The sequence below is a fragment of the Phalacrocorax carbo genome, chromosome 20 (genome assembly GCF_963921805.1).
Source record: "Phalacrocorax carbo chromosome 20, bPhaCar2.1, whole genome shotgun sequence".
NCBI classification, from domain to species: Eukaryota; Metazoa; Chordata; class Aves; order Suliformes; family Phalacrocoracidae; genus Phalacrocorax; species Phalacrocorax carbo.
The window spans coordinates 1,268,199-1,286,730 of NC_087532.1; the positions used below are offsets into that span (position 1 = coordinate 1,268,199).

The 18,532-nt window shown below is 52.3% G+C and overlaps 1 protein-coding gene across 8 annotated transcripts in view; it reads left to right on the forward strand.

Annotated features, from left to right (window-relative positions):
* Positions 1-18,532, forward strand: part of MEGF6 (multiple EGF like domains 6) — a 109,341-nt gene that overhangs the window by 48,283 nt on the left and 42,526 nt on the right. For 3 of the 8 annotated variants that reach the window (XM_064470505.1, XM_064470507.1, XM_064470510.1), the window contains one exon: positions 1,724-1,846. The exons of 3 other annotated variants lie outside the window; for them this stretch is intronic. In XM_064470505.1, coding sequence (XP_064326575.1) covers positions 1,724-1,846 — 123 coding nt within the window. Of the gene's footprint in view, positions 1-1,723; positions 1,847-9,635; positions 10,016-18,532 lie in introns of those variants that run through there. 2 more of the 8 variants (XM_064470504.1, XM_064470506.1) reach the window with 1 other exon arrangement.

Sequence of the window (18,532 nt, forward strand, 5' to 3'; positions counted from 1 at the left end):
CTAACCTTGTCCCCCGTGGCTTGTCGGAGGCTTCTGTCCGCGTCTGGCCGTGGAGGCAGCAGGGCTCGAGTCGGGCTCAGAGCTAAGAGCAGATGGAAATGGGGCTGGCTCCCAACAGACAGCGAGCTCTGTCAGCTCTGGGTGAGCAAAAGAAAACCAAGATTTATCTGCAGTAGCAGGAGGAAATGTAGAGAGTACAGTATGGCTGAAGCATGTGTTTTTGGCAAAGCTACAGCTCATTATTCTTCCATCCAGACCAAATGCCTTAAAACAGTATTTGTCTCCATTTTTCTACTTTATTTCGAGAAGGAAATGCTTCTTTACCGAGCAAAAAAAGTGGCTTCTTAAGCACAAATACGTTTTTAGAGTGCCTCGATTCGTGCCAAATGTCAAGAATTTGCCAGCAACTGATCAGTCTTTTTGAAACCTCCTCATGTATTTCGCGCGTCTAACCGAAACTTGGCATTTCCTAATCTGGGCTTGATTTTGATCTGTAACTGAAAATAATAAAATGGCCTATCGTTGAGGCGGTGCAAGGTTTCCTCCTTACCGCCCCGCTGCCGGCTCCCCGTGCCCCTTCGGAGGCGGCGCGGGGACGGGCGTTCCTAGCTGAGCCGTCGCTGCTTCGCCCGGGGGCTGAGGGCGCGCGGTCCGTGCGGGAGCGGCGATTCGCAGCGCGAGAGGCTCCCCTGCCGCCTTCCCGAAAAGCCGGGGCAGCCGGTGCTCGTGGGGTGTTGTCTGCAGGTCTGGGAGATCCCAGCCTGTTAGCCTTGGGGTCACCCAGCCAGCTGATAGCTTGTGCGCTGGGAGCCGTGGCAACATACGCAGTCTGTTTTCTTTGGACTAACTGAAGTAGCTATCGTGTATTTTGGCGAGGTGTGAAATGCTTGAATGGAAGGCATCTCCCGTGCTTATTAATAGCTTCCAGATGGACTTCTGGGAGGATGCTGCTTCGGAGGTAGAGGGGAAGTACAGGTTTCGGCTCATTTGGGTCCCCAGTTGTTAAATCTGTTGGAACTGAACTGAGGAGCGGAGGGAGCCTGCGTTTAGGGAACAGGGACAACAAGGGGGGTGGCGATTCCTCCGCTTCACCTGGCGGTTAGTCGCTCCCTCCATGTAAAAGTGAATTTGAGAAAGGTGCTCTGTGTTCCTTAAAGGTCCGGCCCGTGCCCTGCTGGCGGGAAGAGAAATCACTGGTTTCGGTAGGGTGACGTGACTTACTACAAAGTTAGTAGAAAAGGTGTGTTGTGTGGATGTTTTAATCTTTACAACCTTTTAGTTTAGTCTTCTCTGGATTAATACTCTTCAGGCAACTTCTGCAGGTTTATTATTTTAGTGGAAAGGTATAATATTTCTACCCCTCCGATTTAAGACAAGTAAGTAAAACTTCTAAAACAACGTATTTTTAACGTAATTTGGCCTTCTCATTTTCATGAACAAAACGGCCATTACAGAGCAAGGCATTGTGATAATGATAATTCTTATCCACGAGAGTGCCGCTGTTCACCCAGGGTAGGAATCCTTTGGGCAGTGACATCTTAAGTGCTTGAGCATGTAACGAGGGGGATCGTTTCGTACCGGTTAGCGCTCACTCTTCTTATTGGCACTGCAAATTTAATAATAGGAACAAGCCGTAATAGAAGCGGCTGGTTTTCCTCTCGCGCAGTATCCCGACTCGGTCTGGCAGCAGCAGCTCACCTGTGCTCCCCCTTCTCTCTTCCAGACGTGAACGAGTGCGAGGCGGGGAACGGTGGTTGCGAGTCCCAGTGCCGCAACACCATCGGGAGCTTCTACTGCAAGTGCGCGGCGGGGCTGAGGCTGGAGCAGGACGGGAAGGCGTGCGCAGGTAGGGACGGGGGGGCCGCCTCGCGCGGCCTGAGCCCCGGCAGCGGGGGGCTGCACGGGGGGGCTGCCCGGGAACCACGGGCTGCACGGCGGTCGTGACCGCATTGCCGAAGGGGAGGCTTTGGGGTTTGCCCTCTCCTCTCTCACATCGTGCACGTTTCTGATGATGTTTAGCCGTCCAGGCAAAGCGCTCTCTTTCTGCTGCATGCTTAGAGGCAAAAATGACAGTCCTAGAAGGAAAACCTGACCTGGATAGATGTGAAGTTTTCAGGGTGAGATCTTGGCCTTGTTGAAGTCGATGACGTGTATTTTATCGCTTCAAAAGAGATGATATTTCTCCTTCGGAGTCTATATCTTCACATTGTTCCCCATCTTCCCCTTTAAATCTCCTGCTTTCAAACCAAAGTGGAAGAGTCTTCTCTTTGTGTTTGTAGAATGAAAATCCTAGGTGGGATTTGTGTTAGCATGGTACCCAGAGCAACCCTCACGTCGTACGGCCGTTTCAGCTCCCACAGCTTGAATCCGTACTGTTGCGCACGGAGAAGATTCGCCATCCCTTTCTCCCTGGGTGTTATCAGCTGTGCGAGTGCTGTTGATCGGGTCGGCTGGAGCTGCGAGTCAGAAAAATGCAAAAAGCTATGTGCTTATCAGCCAAGAACAAGATTACGGTTTTTTGGAGTATATTGCGCTTCCAGGATTCCCTGACAGGTTTGGAGAAAGGCACCTTTCCTGGGCTCCTGCAGACCAGAAGTCTGAAGGTCACGTATTTTCTAGTGCAACATTCAAACGCCCGCTGCAGGGAACTCTATGGATTGCTTAGGATGGTTGTCTTTTTGTGGTGGAGTTCTCGTGTATTTTCGGCACTGGTCTGCTTAGCAGAAGTCCAAAAGTATTAAAAATAATTATCAGAGATTGCTGACAAACTGGGAAAGAGTCATTTCTGTGGATATCGGTTTGGACATTAAAGAATTCTGCAGAAAAATGTCCCTTTCTTGCCAATTCGGTACATTTGTCTTGTTTTGTTGAAAATAACTGAAAAGTATTTCCTGGCTCTGTACCACTGTAGAGATGTGTGAAATAAACAGCTCTGCCCTTATCTTAGCCAAGCTAAAATATTTTCAGTTCCCCCAGAATTCCCCTGATGAGGATTAGCTTCTCAGATGATTGAGAGGTTCAGGATTCTGGTGGAAACAAACAAATCCTTTTTTATTTCTTCTTTTTTTTGTGTGTGTGTGTTTTTTTTAAGGGAAACGATGTGAATCCCTTTGCATATATTCTTGGAATTATTTGTAATCAGTTGAGGCCACACGTGGCCCCTCTCTCCCCCTCGCCGCAGTGGAGACGGCGGCCCACCTCAGTCCCTCCCCTTTGCCCAGCTCGGTGTCGGGGGGAGTGGGGTGCAGTAAGTGCCGTCGTCCTCCTGGAGCTCCTCATTCCTTCTGTGTGCATTTGTTCTGTCTGTAGGTTTCATCATGCAAAAAAAGAGCACGGGAAAGACGAAGCCCTAAATTAACTGAAATCAGAATTTGCATTGGGCCACATCACTCTCATGCTCCCGCTTTGCCTGAGTGTAAGTCCCCAAACGCCAGCAAAGCGGGTGTTAGTTTTTCTCTCCGGGGTTTGGACTTCTCCATCAGTGTTACTGCAGCGATAGTGGGTGGGCCCTGCTGTACTCACTGCTTTTTACATTAATTTTTATTTGTACATCAGATGAGACACTCTTTCCAAATACCCTGAATGCTAATGCGCCTGTGAAGACGAGTGGGTGGGATTAGATCCGTGTTTGTACAGACGGGGGAGTTTAGAAAAGACAAAAGGCACTGATTAATGTTTATGGCTTGCAAAATATTCAACTCTTCTTCATGGAAGTCCTGACGGAGCCTGATTAAAGCAGCCTGGGCTTCAAAATATGAGGTTAGATATTTGGAGCCCTTTGTTGGCTCCTTGTTGGACAGGAGGGTTTGGACCTTGCATCTTTCCAGAGCATGGCCTGAGAAGAGGAGTCGAGGGTTCAGAGGCCGGCAGTTTACTTGCTTCACCCTTGTGACTTGATTCCTGGCTCAGAGTGACGTCAAGCTGGCCTCCTCGGAGTCCTCCTCCTCTTTGAAGTATCTGCTAAACAAATAGCTACGCAATAACATCAGCAGGATGCTTTGTGTGGAGAGGCAGAAGACTACCACGACCAAGTGTTTGCTTCTAAGGTAGGAAACTTTTTGAAGAAAAACATTCAATCCCAGTTACATAAGGGCTTCCCAACCTAACCTCCATTCGGAAACAGAGGGATGTTACAGCTCAGGGAGAGCTTGCCACTCTTCCCACCCAGGGTTGGCTAAAGTTATGTTGGTTGGCTTTCAGTAGACTGGGGGGGGGGATCGTTGCAGGGGCAAGGGGTAAAAAAGGGAATTTCTTTCATGGCAGGGTGTTGCCTGATTGGCTGATGACTGGGATCTTAAAAGAAACATAAAAGTTCTCCCAGGACACTGCAAAGAAACATAAGAAATTCTTGAAACGTCTGGCTGTCCGGAGCTTGGCATGTTTGTCAGACGCAGTGACAAGTACGGGAGGTCACATGAGACATCTTCTGAGCTCCAGGACCTTCCAGTTACTGCCCGCTGTCCGCCGTTGCCCACTGCCAGCAACGTCCACCGCAGGACAGGGCTGGGGCGCGGGCCCGTGCGTGCACGCGGCTGGCTCAGACCCAGCCCGGCACCTTGCAGGGTGGCTCCTGCCTCGGTCTTACCCATCGAACAGGCGGACGGGTGGCAGCAGCAGCCGTGTTTGGCTCTCCAGTCTGTTTTCACTTCTGAGCTAGAGGGATTATAGTTAGAAAGAAACTCCTCCCTTGGATTTATTCAGTCCTGGGCTGCTTTGCTAATGCTACCAGGAAAGGAGCCAGTTAGATCTTGTACCCACCCGGGACCTGTCTGACAAGCTCACTTCGTGCTGGCACTGAGTCCCTGGATGGTACCAGCTCTCATCTTTATTTACGTGGTTTGAACTTGAGCTAGTGATCTAGAGTTGCAAGGAAATGTATTTTATATGCTACTAATTCTCATAGGATTTACCTTATTATTATATCAACAATATACAGCTGACTTAGGTGCTTGTAGTGTTTCTGTTTTGTTGAGTATAGGACGGTTATCCTTGTAACCGTGAGCCTCTCAAGGTTGTCTGTATTTCCCATTTTATCTTTAGTGGAAATGCTGCCTGTAGTGGTCTGGGGATACTGTGTTGGGTTTTTTACAGAGGACAAACAGGTTTTCTTTTTTACAACGAGTTTTGAGGTACAGCACATTCTAGGGGGAGCTCAAGTTCTGTTTGAACGACCTTTTCCTGAGATTCCACTACACAATGTTACATGATAATGTCAGGGACTTTAAAGATGTGGAAGCCCCTTTTCTAGATCCATTGGCCACAGTCAATTCAGGTTTAAGTTATACCTCAGGGAAAGGAGTTCATTTTTTTCAGCATTACGAAGTCATCCTCCACCTTCAACTTCCTTGCTTTGCTGTAGGAGGCTTTGCAGAAACCCAGGCCCCTCACACACGCTTTTGGAGGAGCTGGTACACACAGGGTTCTGCACTAGCGATAGGCGTGATGGAGAGAGCTCAGCCAAGTATGCCGTGGATAGAGCTCTGAGAAAGCATCATAAACCAAGCCTCTAAAATGGGATTCTCACAAACTGTTGTTTATTTATCCTTCTAAGTGCCACTTCACATAGAGAAGCATATTTGAACTATTCATAGCCGCCTTAGGACAAGGGTGTTAGCTCCAAAATTAAAGGAAAAGTCACATTTTAGCTGGATTGTGTGTAATAAACTTAATTCAGCACACAAGGGTCTCTGCTCGTTTAATTGCCAGCTGCCGTTTTCCCGCCCGAGCTGCTAATCCACAGAGCCAGGCTGTCGTGGCTAACCAGGTTGGAACTGGAAGTCCCTCTCGATGCAGGCAGATAGATCCAGGCGGTACCAAACTTCTCTCTGACCTCAGCTGAAAGACTTACCAGGAGGCAAAAGTGGGGAGCGGAGTCCCTAAACCAGAACCATCTGTTAGAGGGGCGGCCTTCGTTCCGGGCTAGCCTTTAACCGCAGGTGGGGAACCTTCCTCGTTCGGCTTCTGAAACCGTTCGAGTAGATCGCCTTGGGATTCGCGCCAGGCAAGCATTAGCCTGATGAGGAGTTCAGGGAACTAGTATGGGCCAATTCATCCAGGTGCCGTTACAGAACGCCATGCTATGGGAATTTTTTCCCCTCTTTAAATTCCCTTTGAAATGGATCAAGGAGGGCTTGATGGCTCATTTGAAACAAGCCAACCACTGACTGGAAGAGGGAGTTCAAACTCTGCAGGTGGAAAAACGAAAAGCTCTTAGCTTTTCCAGTTCGTGCTCGTTCCCGTTTCTTTCTCTAAGCTGTTCCTGTGGTATATTCTTCGTTAAAAATTGATGAATAAGATGAAAACCTTGCCCACAGCAGCCCCATGTAGCTGAGGGTGGAAAAGTAACCCTAAATAGGTAAAACATCCCCCATGGAAGGGTGAAGCAGGTAGAAGATGCCAAAGCAGGAATCGTTAGGTGCGCATCCACCGCTGGCCTCTCCGTCACGCAGAGATAAGGCAAGCCAGCAGCGGTAAATCTCCTTGCACAGCTTGTATGCCCAGGCAGCCGTGCGCCACGTGCTTTTTACACACCACACGAGGTGATGGCTCGCGCTGTGCAGACCCCCGGGGTCACAAACCCCCCGCCTCAGCCTGTGCCTCTCGGGTCCCCTTCCGTGTTTCACCTCTTGCATTTTTCTGGACTGCTTTCGTATTCTCCATTTGGCTGTTTCCTTTAACTGTAGATCCTTTTTAAAATGTCAGAAGAGACTTGGGTCAGGGTTTGGGTAATTTTTGGATGAAGATTCAAGCACTCGTAATTACCTAAGCTGCTTGACCAGTGTCTGTGCAGGGATGAATTAACTCCAGGACTTAACACGCTCTTGAACAGCAAAGCACCACATCGTCAGCTGTAATTTGTTTGGGTTTGCAGGAGGATTTATTAACACTAAGTCTCAATCTGAATGAAATTCCATGAGAGTTACGGGTTCGGTCCAGCTTGGTCCTGTTTAAAGAACCCCTCTGGATGTGAGTGCTCTCCTAGCTCATTCCTCAGGAAGCAGCAACGATTTGCTGCTGATTGTAATGTGTTGCCATACTCAAACCAACTCTTAGTACTTAATCAGCTGAAGTAAATTAGGTGACAAGGAAGCTCGAGCTGGCTCAAACCGGGCCAAGCATAACTTATTACATAAGCAGGATCCAGTTTGTGTTCAAGCCTGATGTACTTTTGATACATGCGTTATACCGCAGAGCCGCTCGGAAAAGTCTGAGCCTCTCAGCATTATTATTTTTTTTTTAAACAGTCTAAGAAAATATGAGATTGAACAAGTTTGTCGCATAATCTGTTGAGCATCAGCAGCTGTGCTAGCAATTGTTTCTGCGGGGCAAGGAGCAAAGGCTCTCTGTTGGGAGCTGCGTGTGCCCGGGTAGGAGGAATTTCCAGGACGTGGGGCCAGTGGAAAGGTCCCTTTGGTTGGTGCTTGCGGAGTCAGGGAGTCACTTGGAGAGCTGCGCTCGCTGTGATTCATCTGCATTCCAGGCAAGGATAATTTAATATATAGACAATGTCTTAATAATGTTACTGAATTGAGGAAGTCGGCCTAAACCATTTTTCATAGCTCTGTGGCAATATTAATTTTTGCATGTCAACAATACTGGAAATATTTACAGGAAAAGTGTCAACGCTGGCCATTGTAATGGCTTAAACGTTGCTGCTCGGAGGGAGCGTTTCCAAGGAATGTCTGGCAATGTGTTATTTTTAAATGGGTGAAGTATTTGAGTAGATCTAAAAGTGGTTCCTAGCAGGATGGCAGCATACGACCGCACGCCCAGGGGCGTGTTGCAAAGCGATGCAATGGGGCGGTCGGTTCATCACGGGACCTGGGGTGACACTGACGGGATCAGGGGAGTGCCAGGTAACTTCTGGTGCCTCTCAGCAATACCCCTCCGGCATTTCCCCTCCTCCTGGCCCTCCTCTGCCCCGTGCCCTCTCCCCGTCAGTGCCGAGCATCTCCTCGGGGGGCTCTGGTAGACCTACCAGGCCACGAGAGGAAGGTGCGTGTCGAACAGCCGGCGGGCTGGGCCCCATCAGCAGTTGGCGCTTGTCTTCCTTCTGCGGACTGCTTCTAAAAATTTGCGGCATCTTTTTGAAAGGTTACATTTTTTTTCCACAAAGCAACTGACAAGTCGGATATTTTTGTTAAACTCAAGAGCTTAACGAGAAGCATGTGGGGTGTTGCAATGGGCAAATATTAAGATGAGCTGAAGCGGTCCATGAAACGTTAGGAAGCTGCTCTTGCTTGGAACGATCTGCAAAGGGGACTCGTGACTAGAGTCCACCTTCCTTTGGAAACCGCTGCAGCAATAGCCTCAAACTGGTATTTTCTTCCTGGATTCAGCTTCTCTCTGTGTTTCAAAATTTTTCATGGAATGCTGTTCATTGCAGCCTAAACCACAGGTTTTAATTTGGAATTTTACTACAGCCAAATAATACTGCTAAAACGTCTCAAAGTAGCGCAGGCACTGCTCTCCCCCAGCTCAACCCTGCAAGCACATTGTTTCAAAACATTCCAGAAAGTTAAATGAGGCTTTTGAGCTTGCCTCTGGAAAATCCAATAAGCTATTCTTACTTCTTGTTTAATGAAAAAAGTAAAGTAAAATTCTAGGCTCTGTCCTACAGGAAACGGTAATACTCTGGTTGTCTTTGGAGTAGCCACGGTGGCTGTTCCTCATTTGAGCTTGAATTTGTTGACGAAGATTTCTCTTTTAAATTAAGAAAAGCCCGGTGCAGGTTTAAGGGGGAGCTTTCTTTTGGATGTCGGCTACGGAAGGACTCATAAGGCCCTTGCTTTTTCGTAGAGGAGCTGGATTTTACCAGCCTGTGCACGCAACCCCGTCCTTGGGCCGGGACTAGCCACCCGCACAAGCCGCGAGCCAGAGAGAGCCCGCCCGCGGTGAGGGGCCCGCTGGCCGTGCGTGCGGCCCCGCGCTCCCCTCGCCCCCCGCAGCAGCGGTGCCCGAGCTCCTGCGGGCCGAGGGGTGCGGGGGGGGCCTGGCCGCCGCTGCCCGCCTCTGATCGCCCGCCGGGCGTATCTCGGGCAAACGGGCGGCTTCGTTTTACGGCCAAGGCTCCGCTCGAGTCTGGGCTGCGCCCCCGGCCGCCGCGCAGGGAGGTGCCGCGGCGGGTCCTTCGCCTCCGGCGGGTCACGTCGTTCCGCGCGTGGGCCCCGGGGCCAGCGCCAGGCTCCGGCCGCCCCGCTGCACCGCGGTTGTGCTGCCGCAGGAGCCGTCCGTCTGTCTGTCCATCGCCCCGCACAGCGTCCCGGCCACCCCTGGGTGCCCAGCGCTGTCCCGGCCGCCTTCCCAAAGCCGGGATCGGGAAAGCCCGGGATCGGGAAAGCCCACGACGGCTGCCCGCCCTCCGCGGGGGCGGCGGTCCCCGGGCTGCCCTCCGGCAGCCGCCGCGGCTCCCCCCGAGGGATGCGCCGTGCGGGGGGGGTGGGGGGGTGGGTGCGGGGCCCGACGGGGGGGTGCGGGGCGCCCCCGGGCTTGGCTTTACCTGCGGGGGCGGGCCCGCCGGCAGCGCCTCTCCGCCGCGCAGCGCCGCGCATCCCCGCGCCGCAGCTCCGCGCATCCCCGCGCCGCAGCTCCGCGCATCCCCGCGCCGCAGCTCCGCGCATCCCCGCGCCGCAGCTCCGCGCATCCCCGCGCCGCAGCTCCGCGCATCCCCGCGCCGCAGCTCCGCGCATCCCCGCCGCGCTTCCCCTCGCTTTTGGGCTCGCCCGCGGTTTCCTCCCGGCTCCTGCAGCTCGGCACCGTCCCGCCTCCAGCGCCCTGCGCTTCTCCGCGTCCTGCGGGGCTGCGGGTTCTCGCTTCGCCGTCTGCGTGAACGCCCCGAAGCGTTCCGTCATGGGGCAGCAGCAGAGGCGCCTCTGGATGCTGCTGTGGTGCTTCGGCTTCTGGGCTGGCATCCCAGGCACCGCGGGCAACCACTACCACTACCTCTGGAGGAACTGCTACCCCTGTTACCTGGGGCGTGCGGGCTATGGAGCCGGCCACGCCGAGCTGAGGCCAGGTACGTACCCGGGCTCGGTGTCCTTCGCCGGGGCTCCCTGTGAGCCCCAGAGGTTTGGCTGCTGCTGCGGAGGCAGGTACTGAGCTGCCAGGTGGGGGGTCCCAGGCTGGCAGCAGCCGAAGTCACAAACTGGCGACCTGGCTGTACATCTGCCTGCGTCCGTGTCGCCACTTGGCGTTGTTGGAGGCACGGTCTGCCTCGGGCGGGCTTGTTATTCGGAAAAGTCACTGCTGGCAGAGGGAGAAAGAAACAAGGGTTTCTTTCCATCGGTCGCTGTGCAGCTATGTGGCTTGGTGAAAGATAGTTACTGTGCAATATGCCTTTAAAAAAAAATTGTATGCGTTTTGTTAGGGTATGTTGATTAGTTTTTTCCTCCCTTCCAATGGATCTCACCCCGGTCCAGGGCAATAAATGAAATACGATATTGTTTTATCATGAAAAAAAATCCGCCTTGCTCTCTGTGAGACTATCTGAGTTTGTCCGGGTTGCATGAGTATTGCACAGCGGAGTCTTGCGAAGGACAGAGCTCAGTATTATTCGGTGTCATTTTACATGTAAGGGGAACGCTGTGGCGGCAGCGACCGGAGCGGGAGCTGGGGGGGACACGGGCTGTACCTGCAGATGCAGCCGGAGGAGCTGCCTCTCACGGGTCACCTCGCTGAAGCGTTTGCACTGACCGGTGTCTGTTAGAAGCGAAGTCCCCACAAGGGCGCCTCCAGCCTGTTGCTGCGTGGGTCGTGCTTGGCCAGGCAGGCTTCCCATCGAGCAGGTGGAGGGGATGGAGTCGCTTCGAACTCCCGTTGCACACGTGCAGCGCCTGCTGTCGATGGGACCCCAGCGCTTTGTCATCCCTTCGTAAAGTCAGCAGCATTAACAGACCGTGTCTGCTCATCGTAGATGTTGATTCCAGCACAGCAGAAGGTAAACGACCGCCTGCCGGGGTTCCGTTTCCCGACCGGTAAGGAGCCAAATACGCAGGTCCTCCCTGCCATCCATAGATTTACTTTTGGTTGTTTTATGAGACTTGCGCTTCCTGCTGCGCTGTGTCAGGCACTGCAAGGAGGCAACACATACTTTTTTTGCTGCTTTCCAGTACCTTTTGTTGAACGTATATGTGCACTGGCTTATGTGTGATGGTAGATGGGGACGTTGAGCGAGGTGCGAGGTCTGCGAGTGCGCGCACACACACAGACCTGTTTCTCCTTTGTGCGTTCAGCTGACTTAGCGGCAGATAAAGTTTGTGGTTGCCTGAAGATTTAGGAAATAATGGAGAATATGTGAAGTTCACTAAAGACTTTGGATGCTTGTGAGTAATGTAGACATCAAGGAATGCATTATCTCATCATGAGATAATCCTAATAAATAAGTGCCCTAAGCAGTTGGTTATAAAAGTGATATCAGGATATTTGTGAGATGTGCCAGACCTCTGGGAAAGGGGTGAATTGCTGTTTTGTTATTTATAGATCAGATGTTTGTCTCACACTCAGCTCGGATTTGCTGTTTCCATCCAACTACGTTAGCTCATACGACTTCTCCAAGACAAGCTCCCGAGATCCAGCTTTGTGTCTGGAACATAAACCTCCAGCCTTCCCTTCCCTACTGCATAATTCACCTGATCCCCATCCTGCTTATCGCAGTTCCACAGACAGGTAGCTCCGTGCACGCTCGTGGGTCTATCCTGACTCGCCTGTGAAGTATCTTTCAGTCTGCAGGGCTGAGGTGTTTTTTTCAAGTTTGGGAAGAATGTAGTTTGAAGCTTCAACTGGAAAAGCAAAGCACCTTCACCCAGCTCTTTCGGCTCTTCTTCCCAAGCGCTCTGAACCTGGGGGGAAAAAGCAACGCATCTACTGAAAAGTGTGTGATCTCTGTGGCCCCTTTTCCAGGAGCCTGGTTTTTCAATCTTCAGAAAAGGGTGAATAGCTGGACATCTGCCAGCCAAACTCTGTCACACGTCTTTCTTCCAAGAAGTTATGTCCAATATTCTTACATGGTTTATAAAGTCGGTGCAGATTACAAAATAAACCAAACCCAATCCAACCCACCACAGCCTTCAGGCCCACCCCACTGAGAACAGCAAAAAAAAAAACCCAAGAAAAAATAGCCTTCTCTCTTTCCATCTCTGAGAACGAGTAAATTTTTGACATGTTGCAGCATGAAATACCTTTCCTCTGAATGGTACCTTTGACAGACTGAGCGGATGGAGGGGCGAAGAAGAGACCCGTGGTTCTCTCCTTGGGCAGGACGAGCCTTTTCTGTGCACGTCGCTGGCATGCACCTAGCAGAGCGCCGGGGTTTCGGCCTCGAACCTTCCAGGAGCACTCGGAGCTGCTCTTTTCCCTGTGCTGCCACGGGTGCTGTCTGGAACTTGCTCTGTGGGTGTTGATACAAGAAACAAGATGATTTTCCAGGGTACTTAATTTTTGGCTTTGAATGCAAGTAGGTCCTCAGGAGACGTGGCCTGAGGCGAGGTGCTGGGGGGAAGTTCCCTGAAGACGTGCCCCCCTGTTCGGCAGCCCCTCGGCTGCGTCGCACAGGTTGGTCCCCCAGGGTACGCGGGAGCAGTCGGACGGCAGGAGCTGCGCGGTAGGAAGCTGGTGTAACGCCTGCAGCCACTAAGGCAGGGGAGGCAATCACGGACGCTCATTCTAAACTTGATATTACTGTGGTTCTGGTTGGTGATTTTTCCTTTGCTGCTTGAGCTTCTTCTCAACAGGTAATAGCAGTTGTTCTCTTGATCGTATGATTGGTACGGTACCATGCACTGGTTTACCTGAAGTGCCCTCCTGGTTGCCAGCTCAGGCACTGCACGCTTCTACGCAGCCCCGTTTCTGTCCTCAGCCAGCTGCAGAAGCAAAGCAAGCGCAACCAACGGCTGTATATGTGCTTCATCGGCAGTTTTATTGTATGAACGGGGAATGAAGAGGCATTTTGTGTAATAGCAGTGTACATTTCATTGAGGTCTGGAGTGCCTTAAAATGCCTCCTGTGTACAAACAGTGCTCCGTCGGACCCCTGTGTTAGTGTAGAGTGGCTAATTGCAATGCTGTGCATGATGTCCTTACCCAGCTAACCTTTACAGGAGAGATCATTGTGCTCTGCTGGGGGCTTGCATGAAATTGTCACAGTGAAGTAGACCCAGTACCTTGATATTCTCTCCGCGATTCTCTAAGGTATGTCAGAAAACAGCATAAAGCATAGCTGGTTGCTTTTTTTTTTTTTTGATTATATGGTTTCCATTAGCTCCCTCAATAGCGATCTGCATTTCCATCAGTCGGTGCCGTTGCCAGGTACGTGTCTGTGTTTACCTCTGTGCAGTTAGCTTCCAGGGAAGCTTCCAGGGTCAGCACAGGGACCAAGCCGACGTGCCTCTGCACAGGTACGTCTTCTAGTCAAAATGACACCCTGTACGGAGAAGTGGGGTAGAACAAAGCTACGAAAGCAGCTTTGAGTGGGTGAGTGCAACAGCAAGTCAAGGGCAGGCTGCCTGCTTGTTGTTACGTGCACCTCTGCTCCACTCTGAGTAATACCTAATTATCAGCACCATCCAGAGACAGAAATGTGAGCACAAACGAGAGCTGGGCGACTCTCCCAGCTGCTGTGCTTGAAGGCAGAAAAAGGTAAGCTGAGGACAAAAAAGCAAGCGACTGAGGCGAAACAGCTCCCTGATACATTTTCACTTCATCAGATTATTGTAAAACCAATGCATCTGTTACTGAAGTGCTTTTGGAAACTGCTGCTGTTGAGGATGGCACAAGTAGCGTGGGAAAGCTCTGGGCATCTCCCGTCTGTCTAGGAGAGGCTGTGGCAGAAGAAACGCCAGCCCGAATTGCGCCGGAGCTCTTTAAGAGCCTTCAAGGCTTTCCCAAATGCCCGTTTTACAACAAGATGAAAACTGAGAGTGTAGTGGCATTTTGACCACCCAAAATGACCTTTCTTCTTCCCTTATGTGAGTCACTTGGATTCTAAGCCAAGACCAGCCTGAGGCAGGTACTGTTCTTCCTCGTCCGGGAGGAGAGAAAGGCTTCCAGGCTAGCAGAGGGGGGATAAGGCATCATCCTGTCCCATGTCTTCCTTGCACTGTTGGACCTTGCCATTGCTGAGTCCTGTCTGCACGGTCTACAAGGGGACCATGGAAGAACAGGGCCTCTGATGTCTCCAGGTTATTCATGCTAGGGGCTCTGTGATATATGCAAGAGACCAAGTGATGCGTAGGGGTTTTTCCTTCTAACACATCCCAGCACTGTTCTGCACCCTGAGTTTCTAATCCGTGTCTGCAGTGCGGGGCAGCAGCGGTAACGCTGCGCTGCTCTACCCAGGAGCACTCAGCTTCGGCCATCCAGCGTGCCGCTCTGTTGGTTTGCCTCCTTCCCGTCTCTCCACTTCTTAAAATTGCTGAATTAGCTTCAACAAACTGGTACCGGAAAGATAAAGTCGCTAAATCCCACACATGCTCATCTTGATGGATTTTAATTAACCTTTTCCCTGTAGCTCTGCTCTGTAATCCAGGCTAATTGCCACAGGGATTAAAGCCTGGCACTGCTGCTCGGCCAGATAGATAGAGCGAACCTCAGCAGCGTATCTACCGCCTGGCTTCCAGCTGGGATCCATCTCCTCCTCCTCAGCCTTCCAGAGGAGATAAACAGCCTCTGTACCAAATATTTAGTAATTTGCAGAGCTGCTGTTGCCACTTTCTTTCCCCTGACATGGAGTTCTTGTTTGAGATAAACCCTAGTATTTCTTCATGGAGACCTGTGCATGGTCAGGGGCAGCTCTCTCCTCATGCTCTCCGCTTTTTTATGGTCTTGTGTTTGTCTTCCCTACATTTGATCACAGCATTATCCCTGTTGGTCCATGTAGCTGGTATCTGAGGTCTGATGGATCGTTTCTGTTTAGGGAGGAGGCTGACGAGAGCATCAGCTGCTTCTCGGGTGAGCCCCGTGCCCTTGCAGAAGAGGACATGAACTCCAGTTTCCTCACGCAGCGGGGGAGTTTCCCTACCCAATAAGCCAAGTCCCGCTCCCAAGCTCGCGCTGCATTTCGTTTTTCTGTCCACCTTGGTGGGCTTCAGCCGGTATCCTCTGCCCTATCCGTGCCAGCACAGCGGAGTGCCCAGGCACGTGGGCTCAGCAGGCTCCCTCCCAGTGGGGCTCTGGGTTGCTCGGTGTCAGCTACCCTCCTGCGCAGAGAAGCCTGTATGCTTCTAATTTTCTTTCTTTGGCATATTAATTTCAACCAGATTTTGTCAGCTCTCCAATAGCTCAGCGTGCCACAAACCACATCTCTCAAAGCGTCACGTAGATTTTCAGGTCTTTGTACTGCCAAGATGTGCACCACGGCAACGTGACCCTTTGCTGGGATGCTCTGTCCTGGCCCTGGGAGGAGGCTCCTGCTGCCTCCTGGTTTATATTCCCGGGTGAATCACTCGCTAGAGAGCCTTGTGCATGCCTGGACAGTTTGGAGATGCTGCTGCCGCTGCTGGGGGTGGCCAGTAGACCTGACCCTCCCCGTCCCCGGGGCCAATGCATCACCCTTCTATCACAGGTCCCACTGGGAAACACAGCTCTTGCCTTTTTCCTCTCTCCGTACTCTGCTGTCCGTGGCGGGGTGCAGGAGGGCAGTCCTGGGCTGCAGGACGGACCCTGGGGCCTGGGCATGGCCAGGCAAGGGGTACCTGGGGCGTCCGGTGGAGCCACAACAACTCCCGTTCCCCAGCATCAGCCGCTGCTGCCACTCGGTCAGGGCAGAGCGATCCTCTCGGATCCAGAGCAGGCCCTGACACACCATCATTGCGGTTCCTTCTTTTTAGCGATGTGTTTCTCATCAAACCAGAAAAAGCCCTGCTATTTCACACAGCTGTGGGCACGCTCTTGCTCCTCTTCCCCTCTGTGCGCGTTCGCGCGGCTGCTGCGGCAGTCGCAGCCCACGACTCTCTGCAGTCTGAGGGCCAAAAGCAACTGGTCCCCACCAGAAGATGCCACCTCCCTCCATCAGAGAGCCAGGCAGCAGGTAGAGCATCCACCCAGGAGGTGCCTCTTCCCTCTGTGTGCTCATACCAGAGTGCGAATATGGCTCGGCAACTTGCACAGTTGCGTTACTTCCAAAGACACAAACCTAAGATTTCTTGAGGGGTGGCACCACTGCCCTCCTGTCGGGGGTGCAAAGGATGGCAGGTTTTATTTTGGTCCCACCATTGTGTAGTGTACATCCAAAACTCTCTCTGTTACTGCTGAAGGAGTTAAGCGAGGCTCCAGAAGGGGACACGGGACATGGCAGGTCCGTGGGCAGCGTGCACAGTGAAGGTGACGGGCGTTTCTGCAGCGGGGGTGTGAGGAAGGCCTGGCAGCTTTCCCAGGCCAAGGTGGGACGAGGCAGAGGGGGGCTGGGGGTGGGGACAGCCCTCTGTAATTACAGAGATTTAGAGGGTGAAAAATACCAAAGGGAAAGAAGAGACATTTAGAGAAGAGATGGATAATTGCTGAGTCTGAGTAATGGGGTGAAAGGAAGAAGTTTATTCAACACATCGCTAACTTTTTTGGACGGTAAATTCTCTACGGTTTCAGATTAGAGATGAAGGGAAGCAGTGGAATGGTCATGTAAATTTGGACCAAAAAACTTTATTACCCTATAAAATCTTCTCAAATGCCAGTTTTCCTGTTCTGGAGCTGAACAGAGCCAATTCTGTGTATGAATAGATTATTTAGCCCATAGAGATATTAAAAAAAGAAAAATAAAAACCAAGAAGGAGACGCAGCAGAAATGCAAAGCATGAAGTGGGGCCCGGCTCTGCCCTGCTGGGAAGCCGTGCCAGGCTCCCGCGAGCTCGCCGGGAGACGCCGCGTCCGTTGCTCACCGCGCTGGCGGGCCGGGCGCGGGGTGGCCGCGCTTCCCCCGCCCAGGGCAGGACGTCGCTTTTCCTCTGGCCCCGGGCAGCTGCGGGAGGACCCGTGCCTTTCCCTGCGCCGAGGGCAGGAGTGCCATCCTCCTCCCAGTGAGCGGCGGCCCTTGCGCAGTCTCCTTCGGGGGTGTCGGACCTCAACGCCCACGTTCCAGCTCTGTGGGGACGCTGGGGACGCTGGGGAGCTGTGGGGCTCGGAGGCTGCCAGCAGCCGTTGGAGGAAGGGCGCGGGAGGACGCACGCTCGGCGCAGTGCGTGCACCAGGGACCCTAGGGCCCTGTAGCATCCAAATTGTGTAACGCCATCGCAAAGGACGGTTATTTAATTTGAGCTAGGCTCCTCTGACAGCATCTCAGATCCATGCCACAGCATTTTTTCCCCCTTGAAAGGCTGGTTTGGATTTGGGTTACTCTTCAGAGAGCATCACTTAAAGCTTATGTTTCACCTCAAAAATCTATTCATTTCCCTTTCTGTAAAAATTAAGTCTCCTGGAAAAAACAAGAAGAAAATACCAAATCCTTCTAAAATGCCCAGCGAAGGAATCTACAGTCCATTGAACGAGCAACCGCCTGGCATTACAGGAATTATGATTTTTTCCGCGGAGTTAATGCAGGCTGCAGCTACAACGGGGAGCTTTGGAGAATGAGCCTTGTCCGGCCGTTAGAGCAGGACGTCAGAAGTCAGGCCTGGATTCGCCGGACATCGCCAGGACGGGGAGGGCAGAGGGCCACTGTCACATGCTCTGAGCCTTAGGTTTGAACCGTGCAAGCAGTGAGAAGCCACCTCGTGAGGAGCATTCAGAGGAACCAAACATGTTTATTATTACTGCGTGGCTCAGAAACACTGAGTGAAACAAGCATCGCTGTTCCCGCTTACCTCCCTGCTTCTTCCCTGACCCAGTCCGTTTGCTTGCTGCTGGCAGATGTTGTTGGCAATTAATCGGATGCCAATTAATGTAAGAATTTAGCCCTGGCTTCATCAAGATTGTATTTTTCCTTTTCCTCTGGTTTTCGATGCACTTGGCCCTCCCCAGCGAGAGCCGTAGCTGCAGCCGGGTGAGAGCAAGCTAGCAGAGCAAACGGGGAGCTGGCGGCGCTTCGGGCAGGGGAGCGATCGCAGGCGCTGGGCAAGGGTGAGGCTCGAGCAGGTTTTTGTGCCGCTGGCTTGCAAAAACACAGTCGGGGGCAACGCCCTGCCGCGATTCATTCAAGAAATATTTCTTTATGTTATTAGTAACAGCCATTGATGAAACGGCGCTGGTTCACTGCTGGTTCACTAAAAGATTGGACTAGATGATCCCTGAGGTCCCTTTCAACCTGGGATTCTGTGATTCACTGCTCAGCTTGGCTCTGGATCGTCCCGCTGCTTGCGTGGCTGTGGCTGTGCCGGCGGGCTCTGCCCTCCGGTCCTCCCCGCTGCACAGCACCAGGCGAGCCATCGGGGAGGGTGCAGGGCCCCGTGCAGCATCAGGAGCGCCCTTCCCGCGCCGGCTGCCGTCCTGTGCGCGGGAATCCTACCAACCGCCGAGCCCGGCGCACCGGAGTTCTGCTCCGGCTCTCATCGGTTTAACCTTCCCATCGTGTCCTGCTCTAAAAGCTCTGGGGAGTGTCAGTGGGCACTGGG